At 40.9% G+C, this 21,029-nt stretch overlaps 2 protein-coding genes across 7 annotated transcripts in view; both read left to right on the forward strand.

The window, feature by feature from the left end:
• The window catches only part of RABGAP1 (RAB GTPase activating protein 1), a 123,977-nt gene that overhangs the window by 55,132 nt on the left and 47,816 nt on the right, over positions 1-21,029 (forward strand). The gene's annotated exons all lie outside the window — the stretch shown is intronic.
• Positions 9,728-18,066, forward strand: GPR21 (G protein-coupled receptor 21). Its single transcript, XM_043530790.1, has 2 exons — positions 9,728-10,205; positions 10,684-18,066. Exon 2 carries the CDS (start codon positions 11,046-11,048, stop codon positions 12,093-12,095), a length of 1,050 nt encoding a protein of 349 aa, XP_043386725.1. The 5' UTR covers positions 9,728-10,205; positions 10,684-11,045; the 3' UTR covers positions 12,096-18,066.

Genomic DNA, 21,029 nt, shown 5'->3' on the forward strand with positions numbered 1-21,029 from the left:
GAATTCATAAATTGCACGGCTAGATTCCCCAAGTAGTCATACTTCCCAATACACAAGTGTCTGCTCATCATCTGAGAGGCCTGGCACTCTGACGGCCATGCTTTTACCTTCCTGAGAATGCTGTGCCATGTTTTACAAGCCATTCCTGGAAGTACTGCTTTTGCAAGACTATTGATAGCAGTGCTGCTAATGGAAATGCCAGATCAGTGGCACTGCAGTTTTCTGAAGGTGGTGTATCCAGGAGTGAGTAATCTCATTATAGCAGAGCTGCAAAAGGAGTTAATGCAATCCCCAGCTCTCCAGTGCAAAGCTGGTAATGCAATAGGCCTGTTTAAGTATTCATAGTAAGTCTGTGCCCCCTTTTCTGTCTTGATGTTGACCTCTTTGTTTCAGTAGCAGCATTTGATTTCCGTCAGTCTTTTCGTGACCCCAGATGGCAGCGAGGCCCTGCATTAATACGGATCTGTGTTGACAGCTGCGTTGGAAGTCTCTGGCCTCTTTCAGTGGATTGTTTCTTGTGAGCAGAGTGGTGGACATGAGCTGCATCAATAGTCTTTGATATTCAAGTTTACTTCCCGGTGCGCTTCAGACCCTTTATGGTTTCAGAAGCTGTGTTTTGCTTTCTTCTACTTCTTAACAATCTCTGTAAGAGCAGTCCCTGGCTTGTTGCTGCTATGTGCCTGATTCCATGTGGCTGCTGAACAGTGAAATCAAAATGTCTTCCACTGTTTTCCGAATGGAGACCTTGTTTTTTCCTTTCCCTTGAATTTACATTGTGACATTGGAGGTACTTGAAAATCATGCCTTGAGGTGTACACCCTTTGATTTATTGCCTTCGGTAAATATTGGCCAGCATTGTATACTGTTCTTTCATTATGTGAGTAATGTCTAGATTTTACCCACTTCTCCAAATTACTTTTGATCGGGAATTTGCGCACCATCTGCATGAATCTCCAAAGCTATTAGCAATCCCAGATTGTTACCCTCATGGGGGTATATGGAAGAAAGCCAGCCAGAAGAATTAAGGTCATATCACTGCTGGGGACAGAAATGGAACTCTAGATCAAAAGATCCAGGCAATTATGGGAAGCATCTGTTTCTGCTGGAACTTCAAAAGAGGGACTCCTTGCTTCAAATGTGGTAGCCCTGGTCTTTGGGATGAAGAGAAATCTCTATCACTTTGGCAGTGGTAGCAATGGCTGGTAACTTCTCTACAGGACTCCAGCCCCTGGAGGGGAAGACAGATGCACGTACATGAAATTAGACTGCTCTCAGCTGCATTCTGAAATCTAAGGGAGAAGACACTATTCGGTACCTGAAGAAACAATATTCAACACTTTTGGGGGGGTCACCCTTGGACAGAGAAATTCTGTGGTGTGGAAGCTGTTAGTGAATAGAGTATTGGCAGCCCCAAAGGGTTAAAGAATCATGAGATTGGCTTAAAAATCAGAAAATTTAAAAAATCAGGAGATTCTTTTTATTCTTGTTTTCAACCTTTTCTGTGCAATGATTAGAGACCAGTTTGTTTTTTTTAATGAATACTGCGATTTTCAGTTATTCCCACAATTTCAGCAATTGGGCCTTTAAGAAACCCACCATTCTTGCGAGATTCGAGATAATATTGCTGGAGTTGACAGTGCAGTAAATTATTCTTTAATGGTGATTCCTGTAGTTAACATTTTTTGTGCATGATCCAAAGCCCACAGATATAACCAGAAAGACTCCTGTTGACTTGACTTGAGTGAACTTTTGTTTGCGAAGCATTTTGCAAACAATTTTCCAAACGCAGCCTTATCACTGCCTGCTCAACTGTTAGGAACAGAAGTCTAGGGCTTGGTTGTACTGTCTCCCCCACTCTTAGGCTTTGCCTACACTACAAATGCTTTGCTTGCACAGCTATCCCAGAAAAGCCCACAGTGTAGACTTGATTTATGACAACTGAAGTTTTTCTATCAGCATAGTAACGCCACTGCCTCAAATGACATTCGCTACACCAATAGAAGCACTCTTCTGTCAGCATAGCTGGGGATTTTGATGGCATAGCTCTGTTGGGTAGTGGTTGTGGAGTTTTTACACCCCTGGCTGATACTGTTATGCCAACAAAACTTTGTCTATCGTACTGGACTTAAAACAATCTAAAGAGACCATTGTGTTAGCCCAGGTTCCTGTGATAAATTATTTCATAAGTTCAATTGGGGAAGAAGACGACTGTGACCTCTTAGGGTGCTAAACAATCAAAACTGGAAAGTTTGTTTACTTCCTGGGAGTTGTGTATAGGTGACAAATAGTAATTTATAAAATATAGTGGCTAGCTGAAACTATTGGTACATAACATTTGTAGTGTCCTAGATAGTGTTGATTTCCCATTAAGCATTCCATAAGTTATTTTAATAACTGTGAAATGCCTTCAGCAATAAAGTTAGGTTCTGATGAGTTGAATGGAAAAAAGCAATAGTTTCCATAGCAACTGGTAGCGAGTGGCAGGGAGCAAGTACTCTTTCAGTTATTTCTAAGCAATGGATGAGCTGATACAAAATTTTTGCCTTTCTTATAAGCCATATGCATTGGTCCCAATAGAACAAGTGCTCAGTGCATAGGAAACTAAAGGCTGTCCATTATATCCGATGATGTCTCGACATCTCTTGTGTTCTCTTGTGGCTGTATAGTCCAATCTGCAAGGCGCAAGGTCATGATCAGATGTCACATAGGAAACTAGCAAGTAGAAAATTGCCTATTTTGTACTATTTTGCTTTTAGAATTGTTCCTTTATTTTTATACTCTGCTGTGAACACTGATTCTATTCAATAAATAATGAACAGTTGGATAACAATTAATCCGGACTTTAGGAACTAGTTAAATCAAGACATTGATTTGTTTTAAGATAATATAAGATTAGCTTTTTCTCCTGGGGTAAAAATGATCCATGCTTTCAGTGGACAGGTGAAAACACTTTTCAGAGAACCCTATTTTTTTTAGACTTCATAGAAATGCCCCTCTAACAGAGCTGTGAATTTCAGAGGTGCTGAGTACCCAGAATTCCAATTGATCTCAGTGGGGGCCGCGCTACTTTACAGGTAAAGTGCTTCTGTTTTTAGATTAATGATACAATAATGGGAGTTACATGTTTCTTGTTGAACCTCCATAAGAATGCATTTTGCATGATCATAGGTTCTCAGATATTCCTGAACACCGGTGTTGTGGAATAAGAATGTCTCTGATCAACGCAGCTTTTGTACTGCAAAACTGTGCAGTATGGGACCCCACCTCATTTCCCATTCAGCGAGAAGAGAGATGATTTTACATTGTTTTAATGGCTAAGAATTGCCTAATGCAGACCCCCATCTTTTTTGAAGCCTTCTGTTTTAGGAGATCACAGCTAACCTTAATATCAGGCTGTGGAACAATTTTGTATTTATATACATTTATTTCTGTTGCTGTAGCACTCTGTTAGCTGAGATACTTCTAAAAAGTAACCTACAAACATCCTTGCCAGTGAAGGGGATGAACTGTTTTATTAAAACTTCTTGAAAACTCACAATTAGCACTTCCCAATCAAGCTGTTCTAAAGGACTACTATACAACATCAGTCAGTAGGTCTCAGGCTGTGGCTTGTGTTTTAGTGGTTAATAAAACAAAAGGTTAAGAATCAGGCATTCATAATGTTGAAGGGAAAGTAGAGTGTTAGGAAGGGGAGAGGTTGGTTTATGCGGGACTGTGTGTGGGGAGGTGGCTTGTAGCATTAGTGTGTATCAGATAATTGCATTATCAGAAAAATATATTTGGCACAACAGGGATATCTTGGGGGCACATTAGAAAAATCCAGTAGCTGCACAGGTGCCCCTTGCATGCTCTACAAGAGTAATCCTACGTTCATTACTCCTTAAGGCAATTCCCAATTTAAACAAATATATCAGTATCAACTATTTTTAGAAATCTTTAAATGCAGGATTCTCTCTAGTTACTTTCTCTTTTCCCTGTAAAGCAGTGGTGGGCAACCTGCCGCCCGCACATGGCTCGTCAGGGTAATCCGCTGGCGGGCCGTGAGACAGTTTGTTTACATTGACTGTCCGCAGGCCTGGCTGCCTGCAGCTCCCAGTGGCCGTGGTTCGCAGTTCCCGGCCAATGGGAGCTGCGGGAAGCAGCGGCTGCCCACAGCTCCCAGTGGCTGCAGTTCGCTCTTCCCAGCCACTGGGAGCTGCGGGTGGCCATGCCTGTGGACGGTCGATGTAAACACACTCTCTTGTAGCCCGCCAGCATATTACTCTGATGGGCCGCAGATTGCCCACCACTGTTGTAAAGCGTGTGTTTCTCCCCAGGAGAGCAGTAACTTTGTCGATAAAGGGCTTGTCAAATGTAGAACTTAATAGTGTGCGCGTTCCCTGGTGACTACATCTTGACATGGTGAGAAGGCTTGTGTGTTCCAATGATCCTGGGAGTTAGGCTGGTGGAAGCTTTAATTCCTGGTAGGGCCACCCAGGCTGAACAGGTCATAGGGTAGGAACCACATGAAAAGGAGTCCACCCCTCCAGGGTGGTGGCTGAGTGAGGCCAACAACCTCTCATCAGTAGACAGGGATGGTGAAGGCTTTTTTGTGCCCTGAGTGACATCTGACAGTGGAGGAAGGATTCCATTTCAGAGTAGCATGTGCAAATGTTATAATAATTTCACTAAAAAGCTAGATGAAAAAGTTTTTTGTAAGAGTATTTGACTGAATAAATGTGTTAGTCTCATAATATAACAGTACTTCTGAGGTGGGAAGACAGAATCATACAGTAGCAAAACCTGGCATGGACCTCATTTGATTTCCCCCTCTATATACATGACAATTAGATTTGCATACACGCATCTAAACTAGGTGTATATGTCTAATTTTCAAGAGTGCTGAACACCACAACTCAATGACTTCATCTGGAATTGTGGGATCTTCTTCAAGTGATGGCCCCCATATGTATTCCTATTGTGGGGGTGTGCATGCGTGCCATGTGTTGGATCCAGAAGATTTTTGTAGCCGTGTCCATTGATTCACACATTCAGCATGTGTCTCTTCGTGCTCCCTGCCAAAGTTATAATAGTCTTTGGGTTGATGCTCCCCCAGTTCACTCTTACTGCTGCATGGCTGGAGTTGGAACCCCTGTTCCTTTGCACTCATGGGGTTTCACTGTCCTCCATCTGTATATAGGTCTTCATTCTGGTTTTTCATGTAGTCAGTTATGAATTGTGGATCCTCAGCATTCCTGAAAATTAGGCACGTAAATCTTAATTTAGATACGTATATGCAAATCTGATTGTAATAAGTATGGAAGTGGTATTGAGGCCTGTGAGGCTGTGATCTACATACTTGTGTCCGTGTGCTCTGATTTTCTATTTCTGTGTTATACAGTTTCACTGTGGTTGTAGTGGGCAATAAGATTTATGGAGAATATTACTCCTAATAGATATGCCTTAGGTATAGGGATAGCTTCTTAAAAACCCTTCCAAGCAGCATGAGATAGGCACTTGCAATTATACTGATATATACATTTATACAAATACTGTTTATAAAATTCAAAAAATTAGCAAGTGAATCATTTATTGGTACTGTCTACAGGAATATACTACTCTTATTGGATGGACAGAAATGTAGAGTTTTTTATTAATCATTTCCTGTAATAATTTATACCCTAGATCTGAAAAGGAAAGACAGTATTTTAAAACAGAAGTTTACATTTCAGGGTATTTCATCTAATTCAGCTGTTTGAGAGCAGGTGTAATTCAGTATATGGTTCTAATTAAAGTTTTTAATGGTTCTGATTCTTGATGGAAGGTTGGTGCTATAGTTGATTAGTGCACTGACCTTTCACCTGTGGGAAAACTAGTTTAAATCCTGCTGGAATATCAGTTTGATCCCAGTTTGTGCACATCACAAAACCGTGATGATGATTGATGGTTTCTGATGAAGAGGGTCTTAGGACGCTGATAGCATGGGTTGCTGCTGTTTTGGACTAGGATGCATTGAGAGATCTGGGGGAGTGGAGGATGCTGTAGAATGGGACTGAAGTGCATTGACAGAACTTGTGTAATCTCAAATTCATGAGCAGTAATTCTGTTCACAATTCATTAACTCAGAAAAAATAGAATACAAATTAGAAAATTAGGGGGGGTGCAATTGAATTCTCTTCCATTATTATAGTGGAATCTCTCTCTCTGTGCTGGAGTTAAGTTTTTTGTATTTCTATTAAAAATCTGTATGTTCTGAGGTTTCTGATTTTGGCTGTAGTTATTTGCTCTGTCCTGAAATTTTATTAACCAGTTGTTATTGGGGCCTAGTATTAGAAATCCTGAGAGAACCGAACTTGTTTTTAAATATTTGAAATATTAAAAGTTTGACGCATACTGTTTTTCTTAGGACTGAATAGGCACAGTAGTAAATATTCCCTCAGGATCTACAAACACCACTGGACTCTTTTGGTATCTGAATTCTTCTCTGCTTCAGAAAAAGAAGTAAATTTATACCAAAAATACTGTTTTGGGGTTCTTTTCCTAAATATTCTTATCTCCACACTTCATGTTTGGGTATTTATCTGAAGGTAGAATTACAGATCCAAATGTCTGGACAAAAGGTGGCCACTTATATATGCATCTGGGATGATTCATAGCATTTTTCAAACTGATTTACAAAGTGAGTGGGGATTCTTCCACTCTGTATGAAATGCATTATATTCAACACTCAAAAATTCTAGCTCTCTTTTTGGAAGCAAGGTTCCTGAGTGATAAGAAACAGTTGGTTTTAGTGTGATGAAAACATCAAATCTGCCAAGTGGCAGTCTGCTAAAATCCTGTCAAGTTCTTTGAGTGTCATTGCCATAGGCCTCGTTTTCAGCCGGGTGGGTTGGCTATACAATAAATCCCAGCTCAAACTTATTTGAAGAGGGTTGACAACCTTTATGATTTCAGGCTGGGTTTTGTTTTCTAAAACTGACTTAGTAAGAGCATTCATTGGTGTTTGATGGTAAATTAAAATGCATGTTAATGAAAAGCATTATAATTTTTTTTTAAGGAAAATATTTTGATGATTGTACCTTTCTCAGTCAAGGTGAACACTGGCATATGAGAGTGAACCACACAAGTGTTTCTCTGATCATTGTGTAGCAATGTTTCTGAAAGTTGGGTCTTGGGAAGTATATACATCAATTATGCATAAGCAGTGTGGGGGAAGGAGTGTTGAACTGAGCTGAAAATATCCTTGAAAGGTTTTGTATTTATTTTATTGGTTTTATCTTTGAAATTTGTTAATATTGTCAATTGTCAGGCATCGTGTATTTTATTAATCGGGTGCTATTGTGATACCACTAAAATTGTTTTCCCTCAGCAATCAAAAGAACTTAACAATTTGCTGGGATCAGTTCCCCATTGTAATTTGACATTAGCCTATTTTCTGTGTAACTAGTGTTACATTTGTGTGAGTGCCTAACTTTAATGTGAAGGTTTATAACATTTCTTAGCCACAGTTTTAGTATTCTTCTCCACTTGAGTAGAAATTCCATCAGTTATTGTACAAACCAATAACAATATTAAATCAATCTTCCTAGAAGAAAGTAGAAGAAAAATGAAGTTTGTGTTTTTCAGAGATTATATGGCAGCATGAGCCAGAAGGTTTTAAATTATGGCAAACATCCGTGTTGGAATTTTAACCAAATTCAACCCATATAAATGTAATAAGTTAAACAGCTTTTTTTCAAGGTCAGTATAAATTGTAAGCATTGCGCTATGACTGCTTTGGGCTGTATGCTTTCCATCTGTGATTCATATTTCATTAAATACACCTGAGTTTGGCATAACATTTTAGTTTCTATTGTTTTAGGACTTTTCTGTCCAAGAAAGCATTGATTTAAGTTAAGGGTGAATTTAAATCCATATAGTTAAACCAGTTCAAACGGCTGTTCGGACACTCTTATTTTTGTAAAGAATACCTTATTTCGGGTTAGCTTTAGTCAATTAAGAGCAGGTATAACTAAATTGAAATAAGCCATTCTTATATCAAATAAAAATAGCCAAAAAGCCTTTTACATTGGCTTATCTATATCAATTTAAAGACTGTTCTTTGGTAGCTGGCAAATCTCATGTCACAAGTTGTTCTGGAAAAGGAGCCTGACATCTCGAGTTATGAATTGGGCTGTTGGATTTAGAATATGTAAGTGTTCACTGTGGCTGAGCGAGGAAAAGGGGAAAAGCAGGGCCAGTTCTGGGCACCAGCAAACGAAGCACGTGCGTGGGGCGGCACTTTTCAAGGAGCGGCACTCCAGCCTCTTTGCTTTGGTGGCATTCTGCTTGGGGCGGCAAAAAAACCTAGAGCCGGCCCTGGGGCAAAACACTTTATTTTCATTCCTAAATCCCATACCCAGAGGTGTGCTGGAGTTCTGGTATGACATTTTAGGGCTTGTCTACATGGGAAATATTTCCGGCTGTCCCAGTATAATTAAACCACTCTAGTTATACTGGTGTAACTCCCTCATGTGGACACTCTTATTCACAGATAAGAATGTTTGTTTTTCTTCAGTTTAGCTTAAACCACTTCCAAAGGGACATAAGCTAACCTGGAAGGGCTTTCTCTTACACCAGAATATGGGCAGTTATACTAGTATAACGGTAGCGCTTTAAATTCACACCCTAATTTATACTGCTGTAACTTTCCCATGTAGTCAAGCCTTTAGCGTGTGAATGTGTATGTATTTATGCTTCCTGAGTGAGATCACATACTGGTTAGGGACAGAAAGCTGCGTGTAACAGTATAAGGGAGTCAATCTGTTTTACAAAAAAAAGAGGACTGGTGGCACCTTAGAGACTAACCAATGTATTTGAGCATAAGCTTCATTGATGAAGTGAGCTGTAGCTCACGAACACTTATGCTCAAATAAATTGGTTAGTCTCTAAGGTGCCACAAGTCCTCCTTTTCTTTTTGCGGATACAGACTAACACGGCTGCTACTCTGAAATCTGTTTTACAAGGTGTTCAGGGAGTTCATATGAGAAGCACTTCTTGTCACGTGCAAACGGTGAAATAGGTTTCAAATCAATGTTTTTAATACAAATCTGCATTTCTGAGGCTACAGGGGGTAGGGTTGCTAAAAACCAGTGTTTATCGCACTGACGACATGGAGAACTAATTCAGAATAAGCCACTCCTATTACAATGTAAAGGCGTTAATACAGAGAGTTAATCAGGAATAGTTAATCTGTTTTAAATATGCACCCTACATTATTCTAGATTAAGTTTCGTGTGCGAACAAACTGTAAGGGTATAGGGGGGAGTTTAGTGTTTTCAGACCCTGATCTGCTTTCCATCTGACTTTAATACCAGTTGAGTTGTCAGAAGGGCCTTGTACTGGAATCTCTCCAATCAAGTGTTTTGTATCTTTAAACTAAACTGAACTAAGTACACACCCGCATTCAGCTGTAGGGAAGCCTCTTACTTTTCTCCTGTCTGTACTGATCGTCTAACCTTTTTGGAAGAGAACGTTAGTGCTTTGAGCAGGTCTGTGTGTGGTAATGTGGCGTCACGATACTTGTGTTAGACTAGGGCTCCCAAGGGGGGGAAGTGAGAAACCTGGCACAGGCACGGTGAACAGCCATCAACTTCCAGCATCCTCCTCAGAACCTGTTGTCCTGCTGCCCTTTACATTCCTTGCCTTCGCAGCGTTCGGTTACTGATTGCTGGGACCTGGCGTGTTGCATTTTGCCCCAGGGGAAGGCGGCTGAGATGCTGGGGGGAAGCGCAGAGCTGTTCATCACACAGCCAGATCGCTGGCCACGTGTTTCACTGCAGCTCGTGCGAGTGTTGTCTGACTCGGGGGCCCCGCCCCCGAATAATGAGCTGCTGCTACTGAACATCTGGAGAGGGCAGGTCCTCCGGGCGGCTGCTGGAATGGGAGTAGGCTGGCAGGGAGGGGGCGCGCCCCCATTGCAGGCTCAGAGCTGGGTCCACCTCGTCCCCGGAGCCCCGGCCGCGGTGCTGCAGCTGCCCCTGCGCTCTGCCTTGCCTTGCCTTCTCCGCCCCCCTTCCTCCCCTCCCCATCTCCCGCTCCCCTCCTCTCCTTCCTCCCCCTCCGGCTTTCCCCTCCCCCTCGCAGTTCTGCAGCAGTCGGGGCTGAAGCACACGCCGGCTTTGCGGGCTCCCGGGGCTGAGGATGCGCTCGGGCTTTTGTTCCCATTGCGCCAGGCACAGGGGCAGGTGAGTGTGGGGGGTTAGCCGGGGCTGGGTCAGTCGCTCCCCTGTTGTGTCAGGGGAGCTGGGGGCGAGCCAAGCACCGGGACCGCTGGATCAGTGCAGTTTAAAGTGAAATAATGAACAAAGCATCCTGCAAAATGGAGCCAGGAGGAGGGCTGGAAACACCCCCTCTCCCCCCAATATCCCCTGACCCCAGGGACCTGCGGGCGGAATTGCTTGGGAAGCCCATGAAATGCATCTAAACCTCCCCTCCTGCTGCTGAGAGCCCAGCTCTGTGAGAAGGGATGTCCACAGACCACGGGTGGTGGGGTGCGGAAGGGGGAATAAGGCTGGTGTGGAGGAGGGGCTGCACTGTGAGAGAGGCAGGCTGCACTCGGGGTGGGGAATGAAAGAGTGATGGAGTTGGTGGCATGGGCTGCCTGGCAGGAAGCACAGTGGCTGGAGAGATGCTGCAAAACACTTTCCCCTTTTCTTCCGTCAGCTCGAGTTCTGACTCCTGCCGAAGCTTCTCCCTGTTCCCCCGCGCCGCATCCTCTGCCCAGATGTTTAGCCAGCCAGGGTGTTAGTGTTAACCAGCTCTGGTGCCTGTGTGTGAACTTGCTGGCATGGCTGCTGCTGGGACCCAGGGCAGCAGCAGCAGCAGCAGGAAGGAGGCTTTCGATTGAGCTGGATTTAAAGGGGAATTGTGCTGCAGACAATGCTCAGCAGCAGCATCTGGAGCAGCCCTGGGGACCCAGCTACACATTGCTACACACACAGCCGGGCACAATGACAGCAGCTGCCTGGAGTAGCTGCAGGCAGCAGGCGGGAGCATGAAGTGAAGGGATCACTGCAGTGCTCAAGATGAACTCCACCTTGGTTGGCAACCAGAGCGGGCAGCCATTCTGCCTCCTGGCCATTAGCTACTTGGAGACCGTCAATTTTTGCCTCCTGGAAGTGATTATAATAGTGTTTCTCACCGTGCTGATCATTTCAGGCAATATTATAGTGATATTTGTCTTTCACTGTGCACCTTTACTGAACCATCACACCACCAGCTACTTCATCCAGACGATGGCATATGCTGACCTCCTGGTGGGTGTGAGCTGTCTGGTGCCTTCTTTGTCCTTACTCCACTATCCCATTGTTTTGAGAGAGTCCTTGGTCTGCCAGGTCTTTGGTTATGTGGTATCCGTGCTCAAGAGCGTCTCCATGGCCTCTCTGGCTTGCATTAGCATTGATAGATACATTGCCATCACCAAACCACTGACCTACAATACTCTGGTCACCCCTTGGAGACTCCGCATCTGCATCCTGATCATTTGGTTGTACTCCTGTGTAGTCTTCTTACCTGCCTTCTTTCACTGGGGAAAGCCTGGATATCATGGGGATGTGTTTCAGTGGTGCGCCAACTCCTGGTACACTGATCGCTATTTCACTCTCTTCATCGTGATGATGCTCTATGCTCCTGCTGCTTTCATTGTCTGCTTCACATACTTCAATATCTTCCGCATCTGCCAGCAGCACACCAAGGAAATCAATGAAAGGCGAGTGCGCTTCAGCTCCCAGGATGGGGAGGCTGGGGAGGCACAGCACTGCCCTGATAAGCGCTATGCCATGGTTCTCTTCCGCATCACCAGTGTCTTCTACATCCTCTGGTTGCCCTACATCATCTATTTTTTGCTGGAGAGCTCTGCTGTCTATAGAAACCACACTGCATCCTTTTTGACCACTTGGCTTGCCATTAGCAACAGTTTCTGCAACTGTGTCATTTACAGTCTCTCCAACAGTGTTTTTCAGAAGGGGCTCAAGCGCCTCTCGGGGGTTGTTTGCACCTCCTGTGCAAGACAGAGGGTAGCTAAGGACTCCTCAACCTCTAGGAGCAAAAGACCTTCCAATGGATTCCATGTCTAAGGAGCAGATCGCTGTGACTGAGAAATGCAGGCAGTTATGTAAATTGCAAAATAAGTTAAATACTGTTTTAAGATGTCCAGGTTAGCAAAAGGATTTCTGAGAAATGCTGCTGACAAAAAATCAGGAGCGTGTATTATTATTTTCACTTTAAAATTTCATCATGGCGTTAGGGTCTGTGACGTGTGACCTCCATGCTCATTTTAAGACTAAAGCTGTATCCTGACACTTTTTCCGGCATGACTGAATGTAGTGGGGGTGTGAGCTTCAGCAAAAATGTTTTTTTGTTTTTTTCTTGCAGCTTTACGAGGCTGTTTCAAGATTTATGCGTCACATGGAAATGATTTCTCTCAAGTGGAAGTGTTATAGTGTAATGGTATATTACAGGGATTTTTTTGTGTATGCCAAAGCATATTAATTCTGTGTGTTCTTACACCGCAATATAAGGGGCCAAATGGTTTGTCTTTCAGCTCTAGTAGACAGAGCTCTAGAATATAGTGAATAATGTGAATACTTTAACATTAACTTAAACTTGTAATGAGGCATGAATTCAGCAATGTGATCAAAACAGTGAGACACTTTTGAAAACTGATCTGGTCTCTGTGCCCCATTTTAGTAGTAGAATACTTGTATGTGATTGGAGTACAGTATTGGCATTTTTCTTTTTGTTCGTGTAGTAACCAGAACAACTTGGATCAGACCAAATTTAGCGGTTTAATAAAACATTTTTTATAAGCTCAGAAAAAATAGTTGCTGGTTTATGACCTCCGAATCGTGGCAGTGGTTTGAGGATGATGCCTAATTGTGAAAATTATTCTCAAAACACTAGAGAAAAGCCACTTCTGTTTGGAAATTACTCAAGAACAACTAAAAAAATCTGACCTGTTTTTATCTGAATTGTTCTGATATTTTACATACTGGAATTTAAGGGAGAAAAGAGAGAGAATTTGTCTAACCAGCTAAGGAAACTATGTTATAAATTTAACTACAGCATTTGAGTTATAGATAACTGAACACACAGCTAAATCAGGCATTTCTATTTAATCCCATGAAGCCTAAAGAAGGTTTGAATATAGCAGGAGCTAATTCCTTTTGGCCAGCATCCATCCTAAACTGATCAAACAAAGTGCACTATCTGAAAAACAAAATTTCAGTGACTACAACTTTTTAGGGCTGATTTAGAATGGAGGCTTTTTGTGTGCTGTAATGTCATCAGGAATGCACTGTGGCCCTCAACTTAATTCATTCTCTTTAAAAATGTCATTAACTCTTTATTGATGCATGGTGTGCTATTTTAGTCGCTAAAGTGTCTGCAAAGTATAAATTCTTAACAGTAATGGATTATATTTTTCCATCTCAGTGTCCTCAATACAGGGATGTTTTTTCCCCCCTAATATAATACATACCACAACCTGTCTACAGCTCACTGTTTTCAGCGTGCACCCAATCTCTGTGTGCAATAGAAGTGGGTTCTGGGGAATTCTTTGAGCTCTCCACATGTGCAGGAGTTGCAGTCAGTGTGTGCTCTCAGTGCACAGAGGGACTGAAGGAATCCTAAGACCTGGAGACGTCTCTCCAGCTCAAGGGAGAAATCACAGTTTGTGTTATAAAATATGTTTAAATCAGATCTTGGTTTTCTACCATAGTATATCGTCCATGGTGAAAATTTAACTTTCTTCTGTAGATCCTCCAAAATGTAAGAACAAAGGCTGTTGATATCCTGTTGCCTTCGTGGCCACTTTATTAATAATTATTTGCATTGTGGCACACCTACAGACCCAGGGCCCCTTTTGCTTGGCACTGTGCAAATATAAAACTGAGACAGTCCCTACCTCTAAAGAGCATGATATCTAAATTTAAGGCTAAAGACAACAGGTGGATATGACTGACAGCAGTGGGGAGCTGAGGGTAACAGTGAGACAGTTATGAAAGATGTAATAAGCAAGGGTTGCACCAGCTGGCTCATCGTTCTCAAGTGTTTTGTAAGCATTATAGCATAGGTGGTTTTTAAGGAGAGATTTAAAGCTTGAAGTCACTCATATTTAGCATTTATGCTCAGTATTATTGAAATACCCCTTCATGCAAAACACCCCTGCTTTCCTATGGTTCTAAGCTATAGTTAAAGTTCAAAGTGTTTGAGCAGATATAATCTAAGCATTAAAATAGCATTTAATATCAAGATGATTTATGTCAGGTTTATCCACTGGGTCCTAAAATCCATCACAGTAAGGTTTTAGGCGTAAGTGGAGGTCTGAGGGCAAATATTGCTGCATCTTTCAGTTTGTGCACCAGGAAGAAGCAGTTGAATGTGACTTAGTGTACAATATATTTGGGAATACGTGAATTTAGCAAAAGTGGGAGCCTAAATGCTGACATTAGTATTTAGCTTATGTTGGAGCAGATGCCAGCTTTACCCAACTGGCCCAGAGCTGTATTCAAAATACAACAGTTTACAGCTGCTGATATTTTTAAAACTTGACTTGGGAACAGCTGAACAAGTCAGCATTATTCTGATGGCTAGAAGGAAGGTAGCGCAGCTGTGTCTTACAGCTGTGAGATTCACTTAAAGTGTTTATTAAAAACTAGGCTTTTGCTCCCTCTCAATTGCCATATTCAAATACACCATCAGTTTTCATTTTATCTCAAAATCTTCGTCAGTGAAGTTGCTTTTCATGAGACACAGGAAGCAGAACCTGGACTTCTAGGGAATTAAAAATCAGAACAAATTTTAGATGCATCTTAGTTTCATATGCAACATTTTTCACAGATGCTTCTGAAAGGTGAAGCAGTCTCCGGCTGCACGGTTAGCATTAGGCTGGTTTTGTCTCAGTTGCATCTAAAATTTTTGTTTTTAAATATCTTTCATATACTCCTTTCATTTGACAGAGTGGTAGATTTGTATTTAGTTTAAAAGCTGCTGCACCACATTCATATCACACATAACTATTGACTTTAGTGAAGTTACATCAGAGATGAATCGGTCCCTGTGTGCTTGAGACCAAGTGAGGAAGAAATAATTTTACACTCTATTACCTTGTTTTGTCAGGAGTTCACTTAACTTTATTTGGTATGTAGTTGACATGAGGCATAGTGCTTATTTTCAGGGACTGTCAGCATTATTGATGCTATGAACTGTTACACAGCAGACTTCATAGTCAGATCGTTTTCATCGCTACATTTGAAAGTTAGTCCTTGTGCTTCGCTGTACTTGTTTGAGTTTCCATAATACTTTACAGAATAGTAAATACTGACCAGGACAATTGCACAAACAAATGTGATGAAGAGAGCATAGATGTAAACATTATTTGTATTTTCATAAAACTATTAAGTCTGCTATGAAACTTCCATGAGTTTAAGTGGTTAAATGAATTCACTTTAATTTCAAATTTGTATCTGGGGCTTTACATTCTATTTTTTATTAGGTTATCTGACTCATTTTCAGATCCAGCTGGGTGAGGGTTTATAACTTGTTTAATTACTGGATGGAATTCACTTGGCATTTTTGAGTCCCATGGGGAAGCATTTTCACATGCATAGCTTTTCAGAAAGTGACATAATTTATGTAGCTCATCCAATATTCTCATACTGAAAAAGAAAAGACTTAAATTATTGGAGGTTGAGGTTGTAGTGTATTGCTATTTTAAAATAGTTTCAAAAGGAGAAAATGTGCAAATTGTTAATCTTCTAATTCAAATCCAGTGACAATTTTGTTAATATGGAGAGTTCCTTTCTAGGGGAGGTAAAAAGAGGATGATAGCTTTGTGCTATCAAATTCTGCATTTACATGTGGGTATTTCTTCACTCCCCATTTTATAGCCTTAATTTACTAGTGCATGTTTTGTACTTTAGGGTCCTAATTGTTTAGTAGAATTTCAGACTTATACCTTCCTTAGGTACTTGGCTTCCATTACTGTAGTATCTGAGCACCTCACAATCTTTAATATCCTTACACCACCTTTGTGAGATAGGGAAATAATCCATTTTACAGATGGAGACTTCAGACCCAGAGAAAATAAATGACCTACCTAATGTCAAGCTGGAGGAGCAAAGAATCGAACCTGGGTCTCCCAACTCCCAGACCCTAACCATGGCGTTATCATTTAAAAAAAAAAAAATAGCAGGAAGTTTCACAGGTAAGATGCTCATCTACTTGGAAAATTGGTTAGTTAAATTGGTTAGTCTCTAAGGTGCCACAAGTACTCCTTTTCTACTTGGAAAATGACAAACACAGGGCCCCAATTAACATCCTTCCTGTGAGAACACCACCAACTCAATACCCAACATTGATAAGCAAATATCCCTTGCTGTATTTGCAGACAGTCACACTATCTGATACATTGAACTTCCACAAGTCAAGAAAAGCTGAAGTGCTTCAACCAAGCAGTACTCCACCATCAGAGTTTGCAGGTTAAAGTCAGTGGGACTGGTGCTCCAAAGTGACTAAAGTGCTTTTGAGAATCCAGCCCTCAGGAGACTGTTTGGGTTTATGCGATTAGCTTTAAGCTTTCATTTTTGAACATTTTGGCCTGTCTCTCTAAAAGTTAATAGTTTTGTTTAATGTATTGAAAGTCTGAATTAATTATTGTTAACCCCCAAGGCCATTTTGTTTTGGAATTACAAAGACTTTGTCACCAAGAAGTTTAATAAAAACTTTTAGGCCCTGATGCTGAAAACACTTTTGCATGTGCATAGATCCATTGAAATCAATTGGGCTGTTTATGCAAGTAAAGTTACATACCAGGTGAGGTGTTTGCAGGTTCAGGGCCTTAATTTTCAATATTTTATTTTTCACACTAAACAGTTTTGCAAAATTCAGTAAACTACACTACAGTTGTCGCTTTTTAAATAAAAACAGCACTTATAATTTAGTTAAATATAAATTTTGATCTAAAGAGGCAACACATTTTCAAATTAGTTTTACAAAACCTCAACCTGATTTAAATTAAAAAAAAAAAATCAAAACAGCTTCAAAATCAAAATCAAAACCTGTGCCATATGAAAAATGATGAACCCCACTTCTACTGAAGTACAAGAGATTGTAAAGGCCATCACTGTTTCTAATTTTAGAAACTGGGAGATGAGTAGGAATCTTCCCTTTTTAGGCAACTTTGTGAAACTAAGATCTTCTGCAAACCCTTTCCCCAGTAAACTGCTGTTTAGAGTCAGAGCCATCTGCATACTAGGAGAAGAACAGAAACTCTACCTTTGTGTTTTCAGCATAGAATTAGTGCCTGTTCCCACTTGCTTGGTATGCCTGTGGCTCTCAAGCTGTACACTGCACTACTTTTCCATACACATTAATGAACAGTGTGTCTCCAGAAATCCAGCAGGTCTCTAGGGAACAACCATCACATGGCTGGATTTAGGTTCCAGGCGCTAGTATTGCTCATAAATGACCTCAGAGAAGCCAATCGTGCTACAGTCTGGTATTCACTTTAGAGAGTCTCCAGTTCTTTGTATTAATTGTTAGGTGATTTAAATTAGGTTTGACTGAGCACAGGTTATAGCTCCTCAGCCTTAGTTATAGGTAATCAGATTGCTGTACTATCAAGTTTCATAGGCTGCCTCCAACAAGAACAATACTTTGTCCTTTAGAGGAAAGTGAAAATCCCCCATAGTGCGCCTAACCAGTTGTACAGTACTGTACGTAGAATCATACAACTGGAAGGGATCTTGAGAGGTCATCTAGTCCAGTCCCCTGCACTCATGGCAGGACTAAGTATTATCTAGACCATTCCTGACAGGTGTTTGTCTAACCTGGTCTTAAAAATCTCCATCGATGGAGATTCCACAACCTCTCTGAGCAATTTATTCCAGTGCTGAACCATCCTGACAATTAGGAAGGTTTTCCTAATGTCCAACCTAAACCGCCCTTGCTGCAATTTAAGCCCATTGTTTCTTGTCCTATCCTCAGAGGTTAAGGGGAATAACTTTTCTCCCTCCTTCTTGTAACAACTTTTTATATACTTGAAAACTGTTACCATGTCCCTCGGCCGTTTCTTCTCCAGACTAAACAAACCCAATTTTTTTCAATCTTCCCTCATAGGTCATGTTTTTCTAGACCTTTTATCATTTTTGTTGCTCTTCTCTAGACTTTCTCCAAGTTGTCCACATCTTTCCTGAAATGTGGTTTCCAGAACTGGACACACTACTGCTATTGAGGCCTAATCAGTGTGGAGTAGAGTGGAAGAATTACTTCTTGTGTCCTGCTTACAACACTCCTACTAATACATCCCAGAATTATGTTTGCTTTTTTGGTAACAGTGTTACGCTGTTGACTCATATTTGGCTTGTGATCCAGTGTGACCCCCAGATCCCTTTCCATAGTACTCCTGCCTAGGCTGTCATTTCCCATTTTGTACGTGTGCAACTGATTGTTCCTTCCTAAGTGGAGTACTTTGCATTTATCCTTATTAAATTTCATCTTCTTTTCTTCAGACCATTTCTCCAGTTTGTCCAGATCATTTTGAATTTTAATCCTATCCTCCAAAGCACTTGCAATGCCTCCCAGTTTGGTATCAGCCACAAACTTTTAAGTGTAGAGAGGGAGTGTTTCCTGACTCTTATAGACTATCCTTCTATTGCATGAGATCCAGTTTCCCTTAGCTTAGTCTGCATAGGTACAAATAATAATTCTCACTTAATCCCCTTTTTAAGCATGAGCCTCAGTAACACCACAGATGCATAAATTATGGTGCCTCTGTGTTTGTGCTCTGTGTACCTGGTCTGTGCTAGCACTTCACAGTGACCATTTTGGAGAGACCTCCATGTCAGCAGATGGGCAAATGCAGGATGGTGCTGAAATTATGTCCGCATAATATTTTTCTGAGATGAAAGCTGTCTAAATTTAAAACCTATTGTTTATACACATGTATGCAGAAAGATTTAACGAAAGAAACTAAAGGACATGACCAGCTAGCAAAATAAAATATGTTTATAATTAAGTAATTACAGGAAAGATATTATGCCAGAATGGATATAAAATATGCAGTTACATTAGTGCCATGAAATAGTTCATTTGGAGTGGGGCGAATGACAGTAAAGTTCTTTCTGCTGTAGAATTTGTCTTGTATACCATATACTCATTCTTGTAAGCTGACATCTACTCTTTTCATTTTGGATTTATGACATTACAAAGATGCCCATCCAGAATCTCTGGGTGTCCTCCACGTATGTAGTGTGCAGACCCCAGTCAGCTCACTTCTGAACAAAATCCAGGCACAGTCAAATCCTAAATAGCAAGTTAGTTCCCTATTCCACCCCAGAGCCTCCCTATCTGTACTCCATTCCCTAAATGCCATCACTTCCCATGCAGTTCTGAACATCCTTCTCTGTTAGTTTGCGCTTTGCCTTTGTGTGTTTTAGTGTCTACATGCTTACTCTGCAAAATTTTGAACTGTGAAACCCCTCTGGTGACAACTTTTGTGTGACTTGGAAAGATAGACTTGTAGTTAAGACACTGGAAAGGGGCTCAGGAAATCTACATTAATTTCCTGGCACCGTGTGACCTTTCTTTGCCCCCAATAAAAGGGGGGTAATTAATTAATGATTGTGAAGTGTTCAGTTACTATGATTATTAAGGTAAAGGGGGGTTTATATAAGACCCTAAATAGACCTAGCACTTCTGTTCTCAGCTAATCTGTTATGTTTCCCTTGATGAGCAAATCTTTGTCAGTTAACCACATGAGAGGTAGCTTATACCAGTACTGGACTCATTGGTGATTTTTTTCCCACCTCTACTCTTATTTCCTCATCTGTATGATTTGAGGCCACCTCTCTTATTGAACATAGCTTGTTCCTTTTGACTTGACAAATTCCCAGTTCGGTTTTGAATTCTTTTGCTATAAGGAAATACTTGCTTCCCCCTCCTTTCTCCCCTTCCCCCCCACCCCCCAGGGGACTTAAGAGTCTGTATTTGTTGAGAGTAAAGTATTACTTAAATGTAAATCAAGTTGTGGTCCACATCTGCATTATTACAGGTTTCAGAGTAACAGCCGTGTTAGTCTGTATTCGCAAAAAGAAAAGGAGTACTTGTGGCACCTCAGAGATTAACCAATTTATTTGAGCATAAGCTTTCGTGAGCTACAGCTCACTTCATCGGATCCGATGAACTGAGCTGTAGCTCACGAAAGCTTATGCTCAAATAAATTGGTTAGTCTCTTAGGTGCCACAAGTACTCCTTTTCTTTTTGCGAATACAGACTAACACGGCTGTTACTCTGAAACCTGTCTTAATGAAAAGGAAAGACTGAGATGCAGTACAGTACGTAAACACAGTTAATGATCAGTATATTCAAATGTTTTGTTGAATCAAAATCTAGGATTTTAAGTTTAATATGACAACAATATGCATCTCTTTGGAATTTCAAAAAGTTATTTAAAAGAGCAAAAACTATCAAAAAAATGTTTTTAAAGTGTTGACCAGCACGAATACTAGAAACTGAAGATTGATGCATCCGATGAAGTGAGCTGTAGCTCACGAAAGCTTATGCTCAAATAAATTGGTTAGTCTCTAAGGTGCCACAAGTACTCCTTTTCTTTTCATTAAGGTGCCTATTTGGTATGATGTGGGAGTGTGGCTCAGTGGTTAAAGTTGGGGAAGGGAATCTGGAGTCCTGGATTCTTTCACTTCTGTTTTTTTTGTCCATTTGTGAGATGAGGATGATAATTCCAGTTCAGAGGGAAATGGAGGCAATTAAATGAATATTTGATATCCTTAGATGGAATGGGTTAGATAAGTGCATATAATGCAAAGCCCATGTAAAGATGAGATGAATATGTACAGATATATCCATACATATACTAGTTCTTAAATATTGCAAGTTTCACATGATACAAAGAGCAAACATATGCTTAATCAAAATAAGTCACTACTTTTACCAAAATGAAAAACAAAAGTTTTCTTTTGGGATTTCAGCTTTTTAATGGATCCATGAAA

This window comes from Chelonia mydas, chromosome 16, assembly GCF_015237465.2.
Source record: "Chelonia mydas isolate rCheMyd1 chromosome 16, rCheMyd1.pri.v2, whole genome shotgun sequence".
NCBI lineage: Eukaryota > Metazoa > Chordata > Testudines > Cheloniidae > Chelonia > Chelonia mydas.

Bases quoted from the DNA above. Each gene is read 5' to 3' on its own strand.
- GPR21 (XM_043530790.1), top strand. From the start codon at position 11,046: ATGAACTCCACCTTGGTTGGCAACCAGAGCGGGCAGCCATTCTGCCTC.